Genomic DNA, 16,277 nt, shown 5'->3' with positions numbered 1-16,277 from the left:
GTCCTAAAGCAGGAGGAGAATGAGGAAGAAAAGCCTGGGGAGTGGAGGGAGCAGTGCCAGGAAGCAGAAAGTGAGAGTGTCCTAAAGCAGGAGGAGAATGAGGAAGAAGAGCCTGGGGATGGAGGGAGCAGGGCCAGGAAGCAGAAAGTGAGACTGTGCTAAAGCAGGAGGAGAATGAGGAAGAAGAGCCTGGGGAGTGGAAGGAGCAGAGCCAGGAAGCGGAAAGTGAGATTGTCCTAAAGCAGGAGGAAAATGAGGAAGAAGAGCCTGGGGAGTGGAGGGAGCAGTGCCAGGAAGCAGAAAGTGAGATTGTGCTAAAGCAGGAGGAGAATGAGGAAGAAGAGCCTGGGGAGTGGAGGGAGCAGTGCCAGGAAGCAGAAAGTGAGATAGTCCTAAAGCAGGAGGAGAATGAGGAAGAAGAGCCTGGGGAGTGGAGGGAGCAGTGCCAGGAAGCAGAAAGTGAGATTGTGCTAAAGCAGGAGGAGAATGAGGAAGAAGAGCCTGGGGAGTGGAGGGAGCAGTGCCAGGAAGCAGAAAGTGAGAGTGTCCTAAAGCAGGAGGAGAATGAGGAAGAAGAGCCTGGGGAGTGGAGGGAGCAGCGCCAGTAGCAGAAAGTGAGACTGACCTAAAGTAGGAGGAGAAGAGGAAGAAGAGCCTGGGGAGTGGAGGGAGCAGTGCCAGGAAGAAGAAAGTGAGATTGTGCTAAAGCAGGAGGAGAATGAGGAAGAAGAGCCTGGGGAGTGGAGGGAGCAGTGCCAGGAAGCAGAAAGTGAGATAGTCCTAAAGCAGGAGGAGAATGAGGAAGAAGAGCCTGGGGAGTGGAGGGAGCAGTGCCAGGAAGCAGAAAGTGAGATTGTCCTAAAGCAGGAGGAGAATGAGGAAGAAGAGCCTGGGGAGTGGAGGGAGCAGTGCCAGGAAGCAGAAAGTGAGAGTGTCCTAAAGCAGGAGGAGAATGAGGAAGAAGAGCCTGGGGAGTGGAGGGAGCAGCGCCAGTAGCAGAAAGTGAGACTGACCTAAAGGAGGAGGAGAAGAGGAAGAAGAGCCTGGGGAGTGGAGGGAGCAGTGCCAGGAAGCAGAAAGTGAGAGTGTCCTAAAGCAGGAGGAGAATGAGGAAGAAGAGCCTGGGGAATGGAGGGAGCAGCGCCAGTAGCAGAAAGTGAGACTGACCTAAAGTAGGAGGAGAAGAGGAAGAAGAGCCTGGGGAGTGGAGGGAGCAGTGCCAGGAAGCAGAAAGTGAGATTGTGCTAAAGCAGGAGGAGAATGAGGAAGAAGAGCCTGGGGAGTGGAGGGAGCAGTGCCAGGAAGCAGAAAGTGAGAGTGTCCTAAAGCAGGAGGAGAATGAGGAAGAAGAGCCTGGGGAGTGGAGGGAGCAGTGCCAGGAGCAGAAAGTGAGACTGACCTAAAGTAGGAGGAGAAGAGGAAGAAGAGCCTGGGGAGTGGAGGGAGCAGTGCCAGGAAGCAGAAAGTGAGATTGTGCTAAAGCAGGAGGAGAATGAGGAAGAAGAGCCTGGGGAGTGGAGGGAGCAGTGCCAGGAAGCAGAAAGTGAGATAGTCCTAAAGCAGGAGGAGAATGAGGAAGAAGAGCCTGGGGAGTGGAGGGAGCAGTGCCAGGAAGCAGAAAGTGAGATTGTGCTAAAGCAGGAGGAGAATGAGGAAGAAGAGCCTGGGGAGTGGAGGGAGCAGTGCCAGGAAGCAGAAAGTGAGAGTGTCCTAAAGCAGGAGAATGAGGAAGAAGAGCCTGGGGAGTGGAGGGAGCAGCGCCAGTAGCAGAAAGTGAGACTGACCTAAAGTAGGAGGAGAAGAGGAAGAAGAGCCTGGGGAGTGGAGGGAGCAGTGCCAGGAAGCAGAAAGTGAGATTGTCCTAAAGCAGGAGGAGAATGAGGAAGAAGAGCCTGGGGAGTGGAGGAAGCAGAAAGTGAGATTGTCCTAAAGCAGGAGGAGAATGAGGAAGAAGAGCCTGGGGAGTGGAGGGAGCAGTGTCAGTAAGCAGAAAGTGAGATTGTCCTAACATAGTACCACAAATCAGTTCTTCATAAGTCAAAGGTATCGCAACTTTTAGTATATTATTAATATGTCCCCAAATCGATTTCCCAAAACTCTGAATCATAGGGCAATAAAACAGTAAGTGATCTAATGTTCCCATGTCAGCATCTATTAGACCTTGAATTATCTAATTATCCTTTTTCTGATCTTGACAGGAATAGGGGTTCATCTGATTACTCATAATTGGAAAAACCATGATAGGATTAATTTGACTTTTGATGGGTAACTGTGTGTGCTACGTATAAGTATGAAAGTTGATGGCAGACCGTCTGGGGACCAATAAATCCTTTAATCTAATCTAATCTAATCTAAACCTTAAGTTTATATACCGCATCATCTCCATGAGTATGGAGCTCGACACAGTTTACAAGAACTTAAAATAGTAGGTAGAGAGGAAGAGAAAAGGATTACATGAACTTATGTGAAGAAGGGGGGGGGGGGAAAGGTGGGAAGGATAGAGCTACAATTTGCTGAAAAGCCAGGTTTTCAGTTGTTTGCGGAATAACTGAAGGGAGCTCAGGTTCCGCAACGGGGAGGTGAGGTCGTTCCAAAGACCTGTGATTTTGAAGAGAAGGGATTTTCCCAGTTTGCCTGCATAGTGGATGCCGCGTGGAGAGGGGAAGGCTAGTTTATACTTTTGGGTAGTTCTGGAGGAGTCGGGACTGGAGGAGTTGAAAGACAGTGGGATAAGAGGAGGGAGGATGCCATGAATGATCTTAAAAGCCAGGCAGGAACATTTGAAATGGATTCTGGGGATTATTGGGAGCCAGTGAAGTTTGGCAAGGAGTGGGGAGGCATGGTCAGATTTGCGTTTTGAGAAGATCAGTTTGGCTGCAGTATTCTGGATTAGCTTGAGTCTTAGAATACTTTTTTTTGATAGATTTAAGTAGATGGCGTTGCAGTAATCTAGTTTGGAGAGGATGATGGATTGGACAAGGATGGCAAAGTGTTGTTGGCTGAAGTAGGATCTAGCTTTCCTCAGCATGTGGAGGCTGAAAAAGCATGATTTTGCCAAGGAGTTGAGGTGGACATTGAGGGAGAGAGAGGAATCGATAGTGATGCCAAGGACCTTGCATGAGAATTCGAGCTGGAGTTTATCGCCTGTGAGTAGTGCGAAAAGGGTGGGCAGGTGTTCGAATTTTGGGCCGAGCCAAAGTAGTTTTGTTTTTGATTCGTTTAGTTTCATCTGTACCGAGAGGACCAGGCACGGAGTCTCATTATGCAAGCTGTAATGTTTTCGTGGAGGTTGGTGAGGTTCTGGTCAGTCTCAAGGAGGACAAGGATGTCATCTGCGTAAGTGTAGATTGTTTCCAGGGGGGATAGTTGAAAGAGTTTCAGGGAGGACATGTAGATGTTAAAGAGAATAGGGGAAAGGGGTGATCCTTTGACTAATTTTATTGCATTATAATTAGGGTTTTGTTTCTTTCTTTCTTTTCCCATTAGAGTCCTTGCAGATCCAGGGAGGGTGGAGGGGTGGGGGAGGGAAACGTATTTTCAGGAGTTAAATTATTTCATTATAATATTGAAATCATATAATTTGTATTATTGTTTTAATAATTAAGATAAGGGGAGAAAATGATTGTTTAATGTAATAATTGTATAGATAATAGTGTGTTTTCATGTAGTTTGTATGACATCATTTGTATTGCACTATCAAAGTTTAAAAATCAATAAAGATTTACCCAAAAAAAGAAAGAAAATTTTTTTTTCCTGAACAGTGCAAAATATCGACAGCAGTTGTCAATTCTTAAAATTGACCCATTTCAATCACTTTTCCTACCTTTTTTGTCCGGTGATTTTATTTTTCGACTCCTTATTTCCCAGTCTCTGGTTGCACTTCCTTCTGTCTGTGCTCTTAGTTGTGTTTCCAGGGCCTTCTTTTCCAATTACTGGTTTTTTCTCCTTGATTTTCTGCCCTGTATCCACCTTTGACATTAACTTTTAGCATTCAACTTTCCTCCATTTTTCTTCTTCCTCCTAAAATCGATCTACTTTGCCATGTCTTCCCTTCTCACCATCTTCTCCTTCTTTATTCTCCCCTATTTCCATCTATCTATAAACAGCATTTCTTCCATTTTCTTCCCTTCCCCACCCCTCCCATCCCTATGCACCATGTCCTGCCCCTCTCTCCCTCTCCTATGGTATGATATCTGTCTTCTCCCCTTTCCCCCTCTTGTTGTCTGGAATCATTATCCTCTCCTTCCTTTTCTTTCTTCCCCCCCCCCTCACTTTGTGGTCTGGCATCTTTCTGTCTTTCCCTTCCTCCTCCTTCCTTTCCCTGGTCTGACATCTCTCTCCCTTCCCCTCATCCTATCTGAAATCTGTGTTCAGCTGCACAAAAGACAGCAACTTTGCCTCGACAGTTCCATCATTATCCCAGGACAAGCAGGCAGCTATTCTCACATATGGGTGATGTCATCAGACGGAGCGCCAATGCGGACGCCTCACAAGCAGACTTGCTTGAAGAAACAGAAGTTTTGAGTCGCCCGCACCGCGCTTGCGCGAGTGCCTTCCCGCCTGACATTGGGCGCATCTCCTCAGTTCTTACTTTTCCGCGGAGCCGAGAAGTCCGTCTTTGACTCTCTGCATTCAACTTTTTGCCTTGTGCCTTCTCTAGAACCGCTGTTTGTTTGATTTTTTTTTTCTTCTCACGACTAGCTATTTTTCTTTTCTTTTCTTTCTTTCATTTTTAAAAAAAAAAAGTAGAAAATTTCTTCCGTTCGTTTTTCGGGACAGGCCGCTCGGCCGCAGCCCAAGGCCTTCGATCTTGTGGTGGCTATTTTTATTCCTATGTCCTGGCCTGCCACAGGTTTTAAGAAGTGTGTCAAGTGCCAGTGCACGATCTCTCTCACGGACCCACATAGTCGCTGTCTTCAGTGCCTTGGGCCCAAACATCATCTTCGGTCGTGCCTGCCTTGTCAAACACATCAGCCTCGTGCTTTTCATCGTCGTTGTATTTTGGTGGATAAGCTCTTCAAGATGGATTCTTCTCTCGAACCCTCGACCTCGACGGTGACCTCAGCCTCGACTTCGACCGAGGCTCCTCCTCCTTCGACGGCTTCCACCTCGAGCCTCATCAGACCTTCCTCGTTGGCTGTGGCTCTTACTTCGACTTCTGCTGTATCTTCCCCTGTTTCCTCAGGTCAGATAGCTCAGCAGACTATTCCTCTGGTAGTGATTAAAGTGCCTAAGACTTCCAGATCCAAGCACATTCACACTTCCTCGAGGGAACCTCCAGCGAAAGCAGGTGGACCGGTTTCAGACGCGGATCCATCCTTGCCGGCTTCTTTCCAGACCATGTTGGAGAAGCAATTTATTCAGTTCCTTACTAATATGGGACCGAAGCTTCTTCCTCTTATCCAGCCTGGGCATTCAGCAGACTCCCGCGAGGTCGAGCCGCTTCCTTTGCCTCAGTCTCAAACACACTCTTTGCAGGGAGCAGAGTCTCTGCGAGTGTCTGGTCTGGCATCCAAGCACGAACAGCAAGGAGCAGATTCTTTGCCAGTGCCTCGGATGGAAGGAGCAGAGTCTTTGAGAATGCATCGAGGTTCCTCCTCCAAGCCTCCACTGCTTCGATCAACAGCCTCCAGTCCTATCCATTCTTTGGTAGCATTAGCTGGTTCCCTTTCCGAGGTGAAGTCTCCTCTATCCTCGAGACTGGCTTCGAGGCACAGTTCTTATCGAAGATCGAGGCATTCATCGAGGCATTTTTCCAGGCATGCATCTTCTACTGAGATGAAGCATCCTTTTCTTCCACTTTCATCACTGACTCCTCGATCGAGGTCTCCGATGCCGAACCTCGAGGATCCAGTGGTTTCGATTGCTTCGTCCAGGTCTCCATGTTCTCTGGACCCCTTTTTTCATGCCGAGGCATCTTCTTCGGCACAAGCTGCTCGACGTCCTCGAGGCAGCTATCTTTTTCATCTTTCCTTTGGCAGATGGCTGTGGATTTGAATCTTAAATTAGATACTGGCTCTAAGTACTCCAAGGAGTATCTCAAAGTCATGTATCTTCCTAGACCTCCAGCTGAGTCACTCAAGCTTCCTCTTTACAAGCTTTTGAATCAGACTTTTGGTCGATGCCTGGAAACACCTTATACCATACCAGCTGTTCCAGGAAAGTTGGATTCTAGGTATAAAACTGTACATCGCAAGGGTTTTGACAATTCACAGTTTTCTCATCAATCCCTGCTTGTCGAATCCTCTTTGAAGAGGTCTCATCCTTCCAAGGTTTATGCCACCGTTCCTCCTGGCAGGGAAGGTAAAACTATGGACAGGTTTGGACGTCGCATCTATCAAAATGCTATCATGTCATCCAAAGTCCTCAATTATAATTTTCATTATGATGCCTTCGAGTTGTCTGCTCGAGCAGCTGCTTGCTCTGTGGCTATGCGTCATCTTGTTTGGCTTCGTACCATTGATGTGGACCCTAATCTTCAAGACCGTCTAGCTAATATTCCTTGTGACGGCAATGACCTCTTTGATGAATCCATTGAGGCATCCACCAAGAAATTGTCTGACCATGAAAAATCTTTCGCTTCTATTGTCAGACCTAAGCCTAAACCTGCTCCTGCAAAGCCTACGCGACCTGCTCATATCTATTAGCGGCGTTTTCCTCCGAAGCAGACTCCTTATACTCACCCTCCTCTGAAGAAGCAGCAGCCTCAGAAGCAACAAAAGCCTCAGCCTTCTGCTGTACCTAAGGCTACCCAGCCTTTTTGACTGCTTACAACAGAGTATAACCTCCATCGTTCTGACTATACATATTTTTCCTCCTGTAGGAGGTCGTCTCCATCTTTTTTACAACCAATGGATGACAATTACATCCGACCTCTGGGTTCTTTCCATCATCAGGGAGGGATACTCTCTTCATTTCACTCAAGTTCCTCCAGAACTTCCTCCAAGAGAGTATCCTTCCATTCCTTCCCAGACCGCCCTTCTTCTTCAGGAAGCTCAAGCTCTGCTTCGACTTCGAGCCATCGAGTCAGTTCCCCTGGAGCAGCAGAACAAGGGGCTTTACTCCCGTTACTTCCTTGTTCCGAAGAAGACGGGCGATCTGTGACCCATTCTGGATCTCAGGGCGCTCAACAAATTTTTAGTCAAAGAAAAATTTTGCATGTTGTCCCTGGCATCCCTTTATCCCCTCCTCGAGCAGAACGACTGGATATGCTCTCTGGATCTCAAGGAGGCCTACACTCATATTTCCATTCATCCGGCCTCCCGTCAGTACCTCAGATTTCGGGTGGGGAATCTGCATTATTAATACAGAGTACTAACATTTGGCCTGGCCTCGTTTCCCAGAGTGTTCACCAAGTGCCTGGTAGTAGTGGCAGTAACTCTCAGGAATCATGGTCTTCAGGTTTTTTCCTACCTTGACAACTGGCTCATCAAAGATTCCACATCTCAAGAGGTTATAGTAGAGACCCAACGGACTATCTGGTTCCTACAAAGTTTGGGATTCTAAGTCAACTTTCCCAAATCCCAACTTCATCAACTTTCCCAATCTACAATTCATTGGAGCTGTTCTGGACACTGTCCAACTACAAGCATTCCTCCCGCAACAACGTCTGGACACTCTTCTCCATTTTTGTCACTCAGTGTCTTCCTGCTCCTCCATCTCGGCAAGACACATGATGGTACCACTGGGTCACATGGCTTCCACAGTACACATGACTCCTTTTGCCAGACTTCACCTCGGAATTCCTCAGTGGACCCTCACTTTCTCGACACATAACAGTCACTCCTTCTTTGAAGCAGTCTCTCCGCTGGTGGATGCTCTCTTCCAATCTCTCCAGAGGCTTGTTTTCTCAAACGCCCCCTCATCAGAAGGTTCTCACAGATTGGGGGCTCATCTCGACAGTCTCTATACTCAAGGCTACTGGACCTGTACAGATCGTCAGTGTCATATCAATCTGCTGGAACTCAGAGAGATCCTCAATGCTCTCAAAGCTTTTCAGCATCTTCTTCATGACCAAGTAGTCCTCATTCGGACGGACAATCAGGTCGCCATGTATTATGTCAACAAACAGGGGGACACGGGATCTGCCTTCCTCTGTCAAGAAGCTCTGAAAGTTTGGAATTGGGCAATCCGCCACAACACCTTCCTCAAAGCTGTTTCCATTCAAGGGGCGGACAATGCCTTAGCGGACAACTTGAGTCGTCTTCTACAGCCTCATGAATGGACTCTCCATTCATGGCCCCTTCATCATATTATCTCTTAGTGGGGAACACCTCAGATAGACCTCTTTGCAGCTCCCCACAACTACAAACTGCCTCTGTTCTGCTCCGGGATTTACACTCCTCTTCGTCTCGAGGCAGATGTTTTTCCTCTGGACTGGATGAATCTCTTTCTGTTATGCATTTCCTCCATTCCCTCTCATTCTAAAGACTCTGGTCAAGTTGAAGAACAACCATGCCACCATGATTCTGATACCCAGACAACCTCGGTACTCCCTTCTACTTCAACTCAGCAACAGGGAGCCTTACCTTCTACCAGTTTTTCCTTCTCTGCTTACACAAAGTCAAGGATCTCTGCTTCATCCCAACCTGCAGTCTCTACACCTGACAGCCTGGTTCCTCTCAACATAACTCCTCTTCAGTTTTCTCACTCTGTTAGAGATGTTTTGGAAGCTTCACGGAAGCCTACTACTAGACAATGCTATCACCAGAAATAGAATAGATTTTCTACATGGTGTTTTTCTCATGATAAGGAACCTCAACATTCCTCCTTATCTTCAGTTTGGTTTACCTTTTGCACTTATCTAATTCTGGCCTCAAGTCTACATCGATCCAAGTCCATCTTAGTGCAATTGTGGATTTCCATCAGCCTATTGACGGGAAGCCCCTCTCTGCTCATCCAGTGGTTTCCAGATTCATGAAAAGACTCCTCTCAAACCGCCTCCTGTGGTTTGGGACCTCAATGTTGTTCTTGCTCAACTGATGAAGCCTCCATTTGAACCAATCGACAAGGCTCATCTGAAGTATCTCACTTGGAAAGTGGTGTTTTTCATAGCCCTCACTTCTGCTCGACGAGTCAGTGAGCTGCAAGCTTTAGTTGCTGACCCACCATTCACAGTGTTCCATCATGACAAGGTGGTTCTTCGTACTCATCCTAAATTCCTCCCTAAAGTGGTTTCAGAATTTCATCTCGATCAATCCATTGTCCTTCCAGTGTTCTTTCCAAAGCCTCATTTTCATCCTGAAGAAGTAGCACTTCATACTCTGGACTGTAAACGAGCTTTGGCATTCTATTTGGAATGCACCAAACCCCACAGAACTACTCCTCAACGTTTTGTCTCCTTCGATCCCAATAATTGGAATCCTATTTCTAAGCGTACCATCTCCAACTGGATGGTGGTTTGTATCTCTTTCTACTATGCCCAGGCTGGATTACCCCTTCACAGTAAAGTCACAGCCCATAAGATTAGAGCTATGGCAGCTTCAGTAGCTTTCCTCAGATCTACACCTATTGAGGAAATTTGTAGAGCTGCTACTTGGTCCTCGGTTCATACCTTCACTTCTCACTATTGTCTGGATACTTTCTCCAGATGGGATGGACAGTTTGGCCAAACAGTATTACAAAATTTATTCTCCTAAATTGCCAACACTCTCACCATCCCATTCTGGTTAGCTTGGAGGTCACCCATATGTGAGAATACCTGCCTGCTTGTCCTGGGATAAAGCACAGTTACTTACCGTAACAGGTGTTATCCAGGGACAGCAGGCAGCTATTCTCACAACCCACCCACCTCCGCTGGTTGGCTTTTCAGCTAACTAACTGAACTGAGGAGACGCGCCCGATGTCAGGCGGGAAGGCACTCGCACATGCGCGGTGCGGGCGACTCGATCTGCTTGTGAGACATCCCCATCAGGGCTCCGTCGGATGACATCACCCACATGTGAGAATAGCTGCCTGCTGTCCCTGGATAACACCTGTTACGGTAAGTAACTGTGCTTTACTGGAAATTACAAATCTCCCATGATAGCATAACACGCCCACCAGTATATTTCCTTACCACTTCGAATGGGAAAGAGAATGGAGACTTGTACCTCCTTTTTGTGGCTTTGGCATTTCAAAGCTGACCTTCCAAGCGGTGGGCACTGGAGGATTAAGTGACTTGCCCAGGGTCACAAGGAGCAGCTCCTGGATTTGATCTCAGAACCTCTGGGTGCAAACGCAGAAGCTCTACCAGTGAGCGATGCAACCGGAAGATTCATATCCCAGAGGGAAATCAGATGGACATGCCTGTGTACATAAAAATGTGTGCCAATCTCTGTCTAGGGACGTATTATACCTATATCCTGGCCAAGCTCACTACAACCCCCTATCTGCTGATAAGAAGGACTGACCGTCAGAATTTCATTATGTAGTTTATATAGAAAAGCACTTTAGATATAGACAACAAAGAGCAAATAAATCAATGGGAAATAGTTTCTTATCGTTCTTCTAAATTCAGTGTGAAGTGGTATCACTAACACCCCCTCCTGGCAAATAGCCTCACTGTATGAGTGATGATGGAACCAGGACCATACGACCAGCTGTGTTAGCACAGAAGTCAGGGAAGTCTCCAGGTCACTCCTTCCATCTCAGTCTCCTCTTTCCTTTTGGGGTTTTATTCCTTGGTCTCTGCACAGTCTTAAATACACTCTCTTATTAGTGGGCTGAGAAGTCCGATCCTCATACAGAGTATAGAAGAGTCAGAACCGTGGGTAGTCTGGTGAAGCTGGGGTGTATCACAAGGCACGGAGGGATCCCCCCAGCTCGCAGCCTTCCTCTTCTCCATAGCTTCCACCGGGATAATAGGCCAAACAACGCTAGACACAGAGACGCTTCAGACTTCTTGTTTTTCTGTTCAATAATGTTTTATTGACAAATTTTCAGTACAAGTAGAAAACAATAGCCAAGAATAACAAGCTTGCAGGAAAGAAATGCTCATAGAATAGATATTCCCGACCTGGCTGGTTTTACACTTTATACTAAATCATTGAAATGGTAACACTGTGAATATTTCTCCATACTATAATCATTTTAACACATCCGACCATACTTTATTAAAGATGACAGAGTATTCTGTTTTTCCGCTGCAGCCTTTTCAAATCTAGCATAAAGACAAATCTTATTCCACCATAGATTATAATTCAGAGATGAGACAATATTGTTTTCAATGCAATTAACAAAAGGGATTTAAACAACTTTGCTTCATATTTGTCTAAGGTCAATTCAATAGAAGATCCACCAAATATTATAACTGAATAGGAGAGAGAACCTGTAATTGGTAAAAGCTTCCATCTAGTGGACCATATCTCAGACCAGTATGGTTGTCGCAATGGACAGTTCAATAACATGTGATCCAACATGCCTGGAGCTGTATTACAAGACCATGGTATTGCCAAAGAAAACAACAAGATATTTGAGTTTATTCAGTGAATATTTAAGGTTCAGTTCAGGGATATGTCAGTGATAAGAGGAAGTGCAAACGTGGCATTGTGAGACTCAAAGGTGAAGGGGAGGAATATGTTGAAACTGATAAAGAAAAGGCCAAATTGCTTAACAGATATTTCTGTTCTGTGTTCACAGCTGATGCGCCGGGAGCGGGACCGCAGAAGACAAACGTGAATAGGGATGGAGGAGTAATAGATCCTGATCGATTTTCAGAAGGGTTGTGTTCATGAGGAGTTAGATAAAATAAAGGTAGACAAGGCGATGGAGCCGGATGATGTACTGAAGGAACTTAGGGAAGTTCTGGTAGCTCCGCTGACTTTTTATTGAGTCTCTAGAGTTGGGAGTGGTACCAGAGGACAGGAGAAGAGCGGATGTGGTCCCTCTCCACAAAAGTGGAAGTAGGGAATTACAGGCCGGTAAGTCTGATTTTTGTGCTAAGCAAATTAATGGAAATACTTTAAAAACAGAGAATGGTAAAGTTTCTGGAATCCGGTGGATTACAGGACTGGAGGCCACATGGATTCACTAGAGGTAGGTCTTGTCAGACAAATCTGATCAATTTCTTTGACTGGGTGGATCAATTTCTTTGCGCTGGGGTGCACGGGCGCACAAAATATTACCTCGCAGCGCACAAGTTTCTCGTCACAGCGCACACAGTGTAGAGCACAGTTCTTCAACCGCCGGTCCGCAAACAAAATCTTGCCGGTCCGCGAAGGATTCGGTCCCCGCCGCAACGAAAGGCCGGCGTCAGCTGACTTGCAACTTCCTGTTGCAGTCGCTGTGCCGGGACTCCTGCCTTCGCCGGGACTCCTGCCTTCCACCGCGTTTGCCTCCTGCCTTGTCTCCGCACCTCCAGACCAGCAGCGGCAGCTGTGTATGCTTTTAACTTCGGCACAGAGCTGCCCCTAATCAATAGTTTAGCGCAGTTTCATAAGGCAGCCTCGGGGCCTTTGCTAGGCCGGCCCACATCGCATCATCGAAGCGGGCCGGCTATCAAAGGCCCCGAGGCTGCCTCATGAAACCGCGCTAAACTATTGATTAGGGGCAGCTCTGTGCCGAAGTTAAAAGCATACAGAGCTGCCGCTGCTGGTCTGAACTCTTGGGCCGCTGAAGGAGGGCAAAAAGCAGCTGTCCTGGAGGTTTCCCTTCCTCTCGCCTTTACAGGTTCCTTTTTTCCACCTTTTTTTTTTTCCTTCAAACGGCAACGGGCCCCAGCATCGACATCAATCAAGTAAGTTCCACTGTCAATCAAGCGGTTCTGCTCGGCCAAAGCTTCCCCTGTGACATGAGCCACCCTCAGGGGAAAGAAAGTGACCCACAAAGGTGAGGGGAAGGGGGGCAGATGATGGAAGTTGGGGGGGGGAGGGAGAGAGAGAGAGAGAAGGGGCAGATGATGGAATGGAGGAGATGAGAGAGAGAGAGAAGGGGACAGATGATGGAAGTGAGAAGAAGGGAGAGAGAGCAGAAGGCAGATGGATGTCAGTTGAGAAGGGAGAGCAGATGCTGAATGGAAGTGGGGAAAGAACACATACTGGATGGAAGGAGGAGATAAATAAAGGGGGAAGAAAATAGTAAGATAATGGAGGGGTGAGGGAAAGGGGTGACAAGCTGTGTGTAGACACAGTGAAAAGAGGGAAACGGGACTAAATAGTAAGAAAGAATTTAATTTAGATGGAGGCAGAAAATAGAGAAGGAAGACCAGAGAAGAAAAGGGAAGAGAGAGCAGAGAATGATCAGATCTGAGTGGAGGAAATGAGAAGAGAGATATGCTAAAAACCATAGGGGGGAGGGAAGGATAGAGATGCCAGACCATGAGGGGAACAGAAGGAAGATGATGGATGCTAGACCAAATTGGGGGGTGGGGGGGGGGCAGGAGGAGAGATGGCAGGGAAAGACAGACAGTGAATGGAAGGGGCAGATGCTGGACTGAAGAGACAGAGAAGGTTATCATGCTGCTGTACCGGGCCATGGTACGCCCTCACCTGGAGTACTGCGTCCAGCACTGGTACTTTAAGAAGGACACGGTACTACTCGAAAGGATCCAGAGAAGAGCAACTAAAATGGTTAAGGGGCTGGAGGAGTTGCCGTACAGCGAAAGATTAGAGAAACTGGGCCTCTTCTCCCTTGAGCAGAGGAGATTGAGAGGGGACATGATAGAAACATTCAAGGTACTGAAGGGAATAGACTTAGTAGCTAAGGCAGGGAGAACGAGAGGGCACTCTCTAAAGTTGAAAGGGGATAGATTCCATACAAACGTAAGGAAGTTCTGTGGTAGAAAGCAACATATTTATTTGGCTCATAACTTGCTGGCGCCCGATATTTTTAGCTCACAGTGAAAAAAGTTTGCTCACAACACCCGCCCGCTTAGAGGGAACACTGACCAGAGAATTGGATAGAGGATGTGCGCTAGATGTGGTGTATTTAGATTTTAGAAAAGCTTTTGACAGTGTTCCACACTGATATCTAATAAATAAACTGAGTGTCCTCAGGATGGGTCCCAAAGTGACGGGTTGGGTCAGGAACTGGTTGAGTGGATGGTGACAGAAGGCAGTGATCAATGGAGATGGCTCTGAGGAAAGGGATGTTACCAGTGGTGGGCCTCAAAGTTCTGTTCTTGGCTCTGTTCTTTTTAACATTTTTATAAACAATATTGCTGAAGGGTTGTCGGGTAAGATTTGCCTCTTTGCAGATGATACCAATATCTGCAATAGAGTAGACTCCCCAGATGGTGTGAATAACATGAAGAATTTGGCAGCTAAAATTTAATGTTATGAAATGCAAAGTCATGCATTTGGGCTGCAAAACCCTGAATAAACGGTACAGTTTAGGGGGTGAAGAACTTATGTGCATGACAGAAGAATGGGAATTGTATGTGATTGTGTGTGATGATCTTAAGGTGGCCAAACAGGTTGAAAAGGTGACGGTGAAAGCTAGAAGGATTCTAGGTTGCATAGGGAGAGGTATGGCCAGTAAAAAAAAGGAGGAATTGATGCCCCTGTATAAGACTCTGGTGAGACCTCATTTAGAATATTGTGTACAGTTCTGGAGGTCGCACCTTGAAAAAGATATAAAAAGGATGGAATTGGTCCAGAGGAAGGCTACTAAAATGGTATGTGGTCTTCATCATAAGGCGTATGGGGACAGACTTAAAGATCTCAATCTGTATACTTTGGAGGAAAGGCGGGAGAGGGGAGATATGATAGAGATGTTTAAATACCTACGTGGTGTAAATGCATATGAGGCGAGCCTCTTCCATTTGAAAGGAAGCTCTGGAATGAGAGGGCATAGGATGAAGAGGTGATAGGCTCAGGAGTAATATAAGAAAACACTTTTTTTACAGAAAGTGTGGTAGATGCGTGGAACAGTCTCTCGGAAGAAGTGGTAGAGAGAGAGGCTGTGTCTGAATTCAATAAGTGTGCGACAGGCACGAGGGATCTCTTAGAGGAAGATGTAATTGTTACTGCGGATGGGCAGACTGGATGGGCCATTTGGCTTTATCTGCCATCGTGTTTCTATGTTTCCTCAGTAAGATAGAGACCTTTTTGTGGTAACAGAAGTGAACTCTATCCAACATCTTCATCTCACTCCTGTCTGTATTATCTGGTGTACTGGCAATGTTCCTTTTTCACTAAAGCTTTTGTCACACTAAGAACATGAAAATTGTTTCATTCCTGTGTGGATTCTCTGATGTGCTTTCATCTCAAAAAAAAACTTTTACCACACTCAGTACATGTAAATAGTGTCACTCCTGTGTGAATTCTTTGGTGTTTTGTGAGTGCTTTCTTAAAACAAAAGCTTTTACCACACTCAGAACATGAAAATGGCTTCACTCCTATGTGGATGGTTCTGTGTGTTATGAGGTATCCCATCCTTCCAAAGCTTTTACTACATTCAGAACATGAAAATGTCTTCTTGCCTGTGTGAATTCTCTGGTGTCTTGTCAGTTCTCTCTTATAATGAAAGATTTTACCACATTCAGTTCATGTGTCACTCCTGTGTGAAATCTTTGGTGTAATGCGAGTATTTTCTTATAAAAAAAAACCTTTTACCACACTCAGTACATGTAAATTGTTTCACTCCAGTGTGAATTCTCTGGTGTATTGTGAGTGTTGCCTTATCATAAAAGCCGTTACCACACTCAGAACATGAAAATGGCTTTTGCCCTGTATGGATGATCTGGTACATTGTGAGGATCTCCTTCCTATAAAAACTTACCTCACTCAGTACATGTAAATGGTTTCACTCCGGTGTGACTTCTCTGGTGTGCTCTAAGGGATTCCTTATAACTAAAGCATTTATAGCATTCAGAACATTAAAACAGCTTCTCTCCTGTGTGAATCATCTGGTGGTGACTTGTGAGTGCTATCTTGTCAAAAAAGCCTTTACCACACTCAGAATATGAAAATGGCTTCACTCCTGTATGGATGAGCAGGTGTATTGTGAGGGTCGCCTTCTTATAAAAGCTCATGTAAATGGTTTCACTCCAGTGTGAATTTTCTGGTGTCTTCTGAGGCCTGTCCAGTGTGACTTCTCTGGTGTGTTGTGAGTTTTGCTTTCACAGTAAAGTTTTTACCACACTCAGAACATGAAAATGGCTTTTGTCCTGTATGGATGATCTGGTGTGCTTTGAGATACTCTTTCTGATTAAAGCTTTTACCACACTTGGAACATGAAAATGGCTTCACTCCAGCGTGGATTTTCTTGTGTTTGGTCAATGTTGTCCTCTGATTAAAGCTTTTAGCACACTCAGTACATGTAAATGGCTTCACTCCCATGTGGATTCTCTGGTGACG

At 46.1% G+C, this 16,277-nt stretch overlaps 1 protein-coding gene across 1 annotated transcript; it reads right to left on the bottom strand.

Moving 5' to 3' along the window:
• Positions 1 to 15,962: 15,962 nt before the first annotated feature.
• Positions 15,963 to 16,259, bottom strand: LOC117355038 (gastrula zinc finger protein XlCGF49.1-like). Its single transcript, XM_033932983.1, has one exon. It carries the CDS (start codon positions 16,257 to 16,259, stop codon positions 15,963 to 15,965), a length of 297 nt encoding a protein of 98 aa, XP_033788874.1.
• Between the last annotated feature and the right edge of the window lie 18 nt (positions 16,260 to 16,277).

This window comes from Geotrypetes seraphini, chromosome 2 (genome assembly GCF_902459505.1).
Source record: "Geotrypetes seraphini chromosome 2, aGeoSer1.1, whole genome shotgun sequence".
Classification (NCBI taxonomy): domain Eukaryota; kingdom Metazoa; phylum Chordata; class Amphibia; order Gymnophiona; family Dermophiidae; genus Geotrypetes; species Geotrypetes seraphini.
Note: the sequence above shows the minus strand (reverse complement) of the source record. Positions and strands in the feature narration are given on the sequence as shown.

Excerpts from the sequence above, each read along its gene's own strand:
- LOC117355038 (XM_033932983.1), bottom strand. The coding sequence starts at position 16,259 with ATGGGAGTGAAGCCATTTACATGTACTGAGTGTGCTAAAAGCTTTAAT.